Source organism: Argiope bruennichi, chromosome 7 (assembly GCF_947563725.1).
Source record: "Argiope bruennichi chromosome 7, qqArgBrue1.1, whole genome shotgun sequence".
Lineage (NCBI taxonomy): Eukaryota > Metazoa > Arthropoda > Arachnida > Araneae > Araneidae > Argiope > Argiope bruennichi.
In genome coordinates, this window is record NC_079157.1 from 21,155,183 (window position 1) to 21,163,108 (window position 7,926).

General features: G+C 29.0%; 1 protein-coding gene across 1 annotated transcript; it reads left to right on the plus strand.

Annotated features, from left to right (window-relative positions):
- The first annotated feature begins 496 nt into the window (after positions 1-496).
- On the plus strand, positions 497-7,389 carry LOC129976571 (uncharacterized). The gene is made up of 3 exons (XM_056090201.1): positions 497-821; positions 4,342-4,530; positions 7,081-7,389. The coding sequence occupies exons 1-3, from the start codon at positions 585-587 to the stop codon at positions 7,144-7,146; spliced, it is 492 nt and encodes a 163-aa protein (XP_055946176.1). The 5' UTR covers positions 497-584; the 3' UTR covers positions 7,147-7,389.
- Positions 7,390-7,926: the final 537 nt, after the last annotated feature.

A 7,926-nucleotide genomic window follows, 5' to 3' on the forward strand; every position in this document is an offset into this window, starting at 1 on the left:
CAGGTAATAAGGCAATGCTGTTGAGGCAACGTAGTTCCGGCGATGATTTTCCGTATTGTTCTTACTAATGATTGGAATAATCGTAAGTTATCATGCATGTGTCGCATAGAAATCGCCTTACTGCTTCACGTGCTTATTTACGATATTTATCATTTCATTCATTGACAGCCGTGTTGAATTTCTTAAAATGAGATTTATAAAGGTCCGCAGATAATCAGCAACCCCCAAGGCAGTCAAGGTGTTAATAAAAACCATAGAGATAATTATAAGTTTCAGAAACTATGTTGTTCCACTGCATTATCTGCACTCCAGTGTATGAACGAACTTACACTTAGACCATAATTGTCTAGACTGACAGCAATTCAATATTATATATGAAATAATATTAATTTCGTTTGGCAACGGTAGAAATAATTGTGGTGGAATGCATACTTGTTATACCCAGAGACAAGTACAGATTCTTTAGTATGGTTTATGAGCGATACTTATAAATTAATCACGGTTAGTGTAGATTTTTGTAATGAATAAACAGCTAATAAGTATTAAGACGTGAAATTTAGGTAAAGATTTACGTCACTTAAAAGATGCATCAAAACACATTGCCATTTCCCTCTAATTCTGGCAAAGATCGAAGAATCAGCAACATCTACATTAATCCTACATATGATCCGACTATCAGCAATATTCGGCGAGTAGAAAATAGAAACCTAAATGGACAGAATCAAGAAGTGTCTAATCGCTTATCATATCAAGAGATAATTCGTAACAGCATTCAGATACCAGAAAATCCTCCAAGACGTAAAAATCGTTGTCCATGTAAGGTAACATGCTTTTTAATTCCCTCTTCGATTTAAGTTTAGTTTCAGATAGTTTTTAGTTTACTCAATTACTCATTTTTCTTTTCTTTGTTAAATGTAGGTTAAATGAAAATGAATGCACTTTTTCCGAATTTTTATTCCACAGTTATTGTAGTTACTACTATTATTTCAAAGATAATGCTTGAAGAGATTTCAAGAGGGTCTGCATTCAGATCTTTAATGCAGACATTATAGCTATTCACTGCGTTCTTCTTTCTATGCATGGCATACACCAATCAAATCTTCTGTAATATATTTATGTTGATGCTGAAAATGACACTATAATACTACTCATCAGTAATGATCGTTCCATTATATACTGACTACTTTAAAAATAAATCGCACTGTTTGTGATTTGGATATTCTAGCGGCCAAAGTAAAAATCATGTCTGTCAACTGAGCGACAGATCCTTAGATGCTGTTACATATCATTGAAGTATTGACTATATATCATCACTGATTTGAAATTCCGAAACACAACCGCTACTAGCAAATTTGGATTTCAATCGACCTATAAAAAGATGTCCAAAATATATATTTGGAACTATATATGGATAATATATATTTGGAAATGTATATTCTAAATAATAGATAATAAAATATATAATAAATAATAATAAAAATAAATGGAAAATATATTTCAAAATATATATAAATATATATCTGGAAATATATATTCTGATATATTCAGAAAAAATGCTGAGTTCACACCATATTTCATAATTATTGTTCACCAACGCCATGAAAGTCATTCATGGTCTGTCTACCCATGGTTCACACTTTTATGTGGAGAAGAGGAATTAGACGTTTATTTAAGAGTTTGCGAGAAAGGTTGGGGAGACCATTTTCACTGTTTTAAATAAGATACAGATATGATAAATCGTAATTACACTGCTAAACAAATTATATTAATTAACAGAAGCACTTTTCACTTATATATTTGATCATCATAATAAATATGATACCCACATTAATGCTATGCAGGGTATTTTTATTATTTTCATAAATTTCCTTCCGATTAAAATTAAAATAAAATTTTTATGTGTTAAAAGAAAGTATAAACGTCACTATCTTTAAAAATCATCTTTATAATTTTAATGAACAATTCGTTCTTTAGAGAAATCCAAATGTAAACAAATCGTTACATTTAACACGCGAAAAAATACTCTTGGGATTGGTGTAAGGAAATTCCTTGCTCATCTTCTTTAGATTGTGCCGCAATGTTGTGCTTGAAAAGGTAACATTTAAGAGATTTAAATTATACTAGCTGTATTTATGTGGTAGGCATAATTTAATACGTATTTGATGACTAAAGAGTTCATTGTCTTAATTAAAGAGATAAGATACATCGGATTAGTCGAGAAAGAATTGATTTTTTTAGTTTTGAATGAAAATGAGATATTTTGGATTATTCTGCATTTTATTTACGAAGTCGTAAATTATATTGAAATTAGAAATTTTAATTTCTCAAAAATTTTGAATGTTATTTGGCATGGAGAATGCTTCAGAATCTAATTATTCCGTCTTTTATTTATAAAGTCGTAAAATATACTGAAATAAGAAATTTTAATTACTCATGTATTTTGACTGTTATTTGGTATGGAGAATTTCTCCAACTAATTATTCCGTCTTTTATTTATAAAGTCGTAAATTATACTGAAATAAGAAATTTGAATTACTCGTATATTTTGAATATTATTTGGCATGGAGAATTCCTCAGAAACTAATTATTCCGTCTTTTATTTATAAAGTCGTAAATTATATTGAAATAAGAAATTTTAATTACTCGCATATTTTGAATGTTTCTTGGGATGGAGAATTCTTCAGAAAATAAAAATATGCCTAACATATAAAATTTATTTCATGAGTAAAAAAACTAAATTTTTCTTGAATAAAAAAAATATTTATTTATTTATTGATTTCTGAAATAAAAGTTAAACACTGAAAAACAAATTAAATAGTCAATAAACAATGAAAAAAAATTTTTAGGCATGAGTTTTGTTTGCAAACTATTTATCATCCTTCATTTTCTAAAGTTAAAAGTAATTTAACACGTCCTTGGCCATAATAATGTGATTTGGATCAGCTGTATAATAAGATTTAGCTTTCCTTTGCTATCTCTTAGCTATAGTAAAGAGGGAGTCGTATAATTAGATAATAGGTATGCATCACAGGTGAGTCGCAGAGCAATCAGCGAGTTAATAAGTGTATTTCTTAAACGAATCATATAAATATGATAAAATGTTCCAGATTACAAGGGTAAATTCAAAATTTTTTTGTTCCAGATTTGAAAAAAATTCTCAATATTTGCTTTTTTTTTTCACTTTTAATAAAACTTTTGAAAAATTGTCCAAACTTAAATATTAGATTTTAAAGAATTTATCTTATTCAACGTAAACCATTTTTAAAAATGGTATAGGATTGATTGTCATAATTTTATAATCATAGGCTATTTGAGGTCATTGTTGGGCCGTGATGACCTGGTGGTTAGGTCTCGGCTTGTGAGCCGTAGGGTTTCAAGTTCGAGATACCATTCCACCGAAGAACTGCCGCGTAAGGGGATCTGTTGCACGATAAATCTATCAGGGCCGAACGTCCTCCCTTTGGTGTGGTGTGGTGTGGAGTGGAGAGGGGGGCAGTTCAAGTATTGTCCTCGTCATCTGACCGCGATTCAAAATGACGAGGTCCGTCCCAAAATAGCCCTAGTGTTGCTTTAAACGGGGCGTTAATATAACTAAATTAAACTTGAGGTCATTGTTAAGTAGAAGTGATAAAGAACCTAGAAACATGGGACAATCCTGTTTTCGATTCGAAACCCTTTTACCCATCCTTGACCTTTTAAGATCTTTAAAGTCTCCTAAACCTCATTCTCCTATTTTCAGAAAAATCTGATCGACAACTACGTTAGCTAAATGTTTCTTGCATCTTAATATGTTCATTGACCTTTTTGTTTCACGCCTTCTATCTAATCAGACGATACCTTGTCTAATATCTCTTCTCTGTACTAGAGAAGGGTAAATCTTATTATTGTACTTGTGTGTTTTTTAATGAACCAGAGATTACTTGGCGATATTCAATGGCACACACCTAATCATCATTAGAATCAGAATACGACAAGATCGACAAACTCCATTATATACAAGATGGTGAGATTCCACCAAGATGGTTGTATTCCCGCTTTTACTTGACAATTTCTAGCTAAAAGTTTAGCGAAATCACCAAGCTCCATTATACATATGCTAAAATTTCACCAAGATAGTTGGAAAAGATTTGCAGTTTTTTTGCAGTATTATGTGGACCATCAAAAAGAACACTCACTCTAATTAGATAGCAAATATGATTAACAGTCGTGAATCAGTTAGGGTTGGTGTCAGGCTTACACGATAATATATTCTTATGTTTTTATTTTGCATTTTATGTCGGATATCATTAACATTTTCACATTTGATATTTGTGTCTTACTCAAATTCTTTTCATATTCCAGCTGTTTGATGAAGATCATAAAGAGGAAAGGTTATTCATTGCTCACGTACTTCTTGTTACCCTGTTTGTGATGACATTTGGTGGTATCGGTATTTCCATTTTGATACAAACCATCCCATTGACCTTCTTTCCAGCGTGCTGGAAGCTGACAATCGCTCTGGCATTTCTCACATTTTTAATAGGTGTATATGTAAGTTTTATATTATTGCTATCTAGGCAAGAACGGAATTTTTAATCTTTTCTTTATTTGCCATGTATAAAAAATAACGTAGGTACTAGGGATTGCAATACCGGACCAAAATTTCAATACCGGTATTCGGTATTTTTTAAATCTTAATACCGGGATACCGGTTTTAATACCGGTATTAGAAATTTTAGAAAAGGAAAGAAAACACAAGACATTTTCTATTTCGGTATGCCTTTCTTCTGTGCGATTTCTCAATGTAATATATAATTCTTCAGATAGTGATGTGTGCTGTTCTTCCAGTGAATGCAACATGAAATGTATTGTTGCATTAGCTGTTAATAAATTAGAATCTCTCCGAAATAATGCCTGAATAGTCAGTTTTATTGTAAGTAGAGCTGATATAGTTCTGCTGCTCTGCTTAAGTCGAATTCACTATCTAAAAATTAATTTACAGGTTTAAGTCGATTATTGCTTTTAGGATTGGATTTCTCAGTTTCAAAAATCGTTCTATCATTAGGAGTAAACTGTTCCAACGTGTTTTAGAATCTCATATTAACATATATTTTGTTTTATTTTCAGTTAGTTTAAATTTTAGTAATATATCCTTTTTATGGGGAACGTTTAAATATCTTAACAATTTTTCGAACTTTACATTTATTATAGGAAGCAATTCTTGATAGGTTAATATTTCATCCTCATTAGCAATATCTTCTTCAACAATTACATTGTCAGTATCTTCATTGTCAATAGAGCTCTCACTCTTACTCTTTTCAAAGTTGGAATCCGAAGTTTCTATATCCACAGCATTTGGATTCTTCTGTTCTTTATCTTTTTGGTATAATACATCTATTACTCCTAATTGAATTCCATGTGCATAACAGAACTGCTAATTTGCACCAATCAACTTTCCAACTTTTTTCATAATTGTTGCTCCATCAGTCATTATGGATACAATATCTTCTTTCAAGGATAATCCATGTTTCGCTAATTTAGATTTAAGCAATTAATTAAGCCATTAATTAGCTAATTAATTTCGCCCGTTAGGGAAACATAAAAACAAAAAACGTATACTATTTTGCTATGTTGGCGATCCCTGAACATATAGTGGAGACAATTTTAAAAATTTCTAGTAAATACCGAAAAACCGGTATTTAAACTTGTGAATACCGGTATTACAAAATTGTACAAATGGCTCAAAATACCGGTATTCGGTATCCCGGTATACCGGTATTGCAATCCCTAGTAGGTACTAATTAACTAATCTCCTTTTCTGTGTCTTTATATTATGATGCAGGCGCGTTCTGTATTATTTGGCAACCAGTGGTGGATTTCCAATCAAGCCGTTAAGATAAAAGAGGGTTGAAGTAATGTTAATTTAAAAACTTTAATTTTCCAGGTAAAAATTTTTAACCGCTTAACTGTTTTGTCCGAGTGCCATACGTACATCGATTTATTGAATTTTGGTAGTGGTAAGAAAAAATAAGTCATTGAATAGTATAATTACTATTATACTATTGAATGGTTTATTTAAATTCAATAATATAATTGAATATATTTAATAATATAATAATAGCTAAATAATTCAATTGTAAAATTACTCCGAATACATAGATAATTCAAGTATTCAATGGATTTCCATTTGACTCAAAATAAGAAAGTATTCCAAAAATAGAAAGTGTTATCTTATTAGATATAAAAGAAAATAAAACAAGTGGTTAAAGAATACAAATTCTATAAATTTAAAAATATAAGAATAATATTAACTGTTTGCCAAAAATAATTTGTCAGATTCCAGTACGTTTCATTACTTTCACTTAAGTATTCAATATATTGATCCTAATATTAATCATCTTAATAAATACCGACATCTACTTCAATAATATTACGTATAAAAGTAGATGTGCGATAATTATGACCAATAATAAATATTTTTATCAAAAAAATATATTCGTAAAATATTTGATCACACAATTTTATAAGAAAAGTAGCATTCTGCAGACGATTGTAGACTTTATAATTAATTTTGTGAGTAAAATAACTTTTTTTAATGGCTAATGCAATAACAATTAACCAATCCGTATTTAAAGGAAAACTTTTGTTGGAATATTAATCTGTTCTCTCTAAGGAAAAGATTAATTTCTTTTTCAGTTGAATAATACATAACGTTTCGTAATAATAATGCATAATTTTTCAATTGAATAATACAGAAAGTTTCGTAATAATACATGAGTTTTCAATGGAATAATACGTAAAGTTTCGTAATAATAATTTTTCGATTGAATAATGCATAATATTTCGTAATAATACATAATTTTTCGATTGAATAATGCATAATATTTCGTAATAATACATAATTTTTCGATTGAATAATGCATAATATTTCGTAATAATATATAATTTTTCGATTGAATAATGCATATTATTCAATTGAAAAATTTCGTAATAATACATAATTTTTCAATTGAATAATGAATAAAGTTTCGTAATAATACATAATTTTTCAATTGAATAATATCAAATGCTATGCTTATGTAATAGTACATAATGTTTCAGATATGCTGGGAAGACAACATCTATAGATCACCACAACAACATCAGGCGAGGATTATTATTACATAAATTCAAACTTTTGCAGTAAATTGGTCATTCAATTCATCTCCAGTTCCTCCAAAGAAAATGAACATGGACAACATAAAAAAACTTGCTAAAAGAATCTGTAAATGTTTTTAATTTTAGTTAGTTTTAAGACAAAGTGTTGGCAGAAACAAACACTAATGAACTCAACTACTACGATTATTTCCCAAATAAGAAGCAATATTTAAAAATATTTTTAAAGTTTTAGTCTTTACTAAGTTATTGCATTTGTATAAAAAATACAATTGCATTTGATAAAAAATACAATTGCATTTGATAAAAAATACTATTGCATTTGTATAAAAAATACAATTGCATTTGATAAAAAATACTATTGCATTTGTATAAAAAATACAATTGCATTTGATAAAAAATACTATTGCATTTGATAAAAAATACTATTGCATTTGTATAAAAAATACTATTGCATTTGTATAGAAAATACATTTGCATTTGTATAGAAAATACATTTGCATTTGTATAGAAAATACATTTGCATTTGTATATAAAAGGCAAATGCGATTGCTTTGAAAGAATGTCCTATATAAATTTAAATTACTACTAAGACAAAAATAAAAGATTCTTTTTACTTGAAAATGTTGCTTATATTTTTGTATACGCTCTACAGACTTGTTTCATAAAAATTTTTACGCCTCCAAATAGAGATATGTTAATGAGATTCAGCATACATTACACTGAATAACTGGGGAAAAAAGAAATGTGAATCTTCGAGTTTCCAAATAAGCAATAAATTTTTTTTGAAAT

Coding starts and splice junctions, on each gene's coding strand:
- LOC129976571 (XM_056090201.1), top strand. CDS start 585: ATGCATCAAAACACATTGCCATTTCCCTCTAATTCTGGCAAAGATCGA. Junction 822..4,341: donor AAAATCGTTGTCCATGTAAG/GTAACATGCTTT, acceptor TTCATATTCCAG/CTGTTTGATGAAGATCATAA. Junction 4,531..7,080: donor CATTTTTAATAGGTGTATAT/GTAAGTTTTATA, acceptor ATAATGTTTCAG/ATATGCTGGGAAGACAACAT.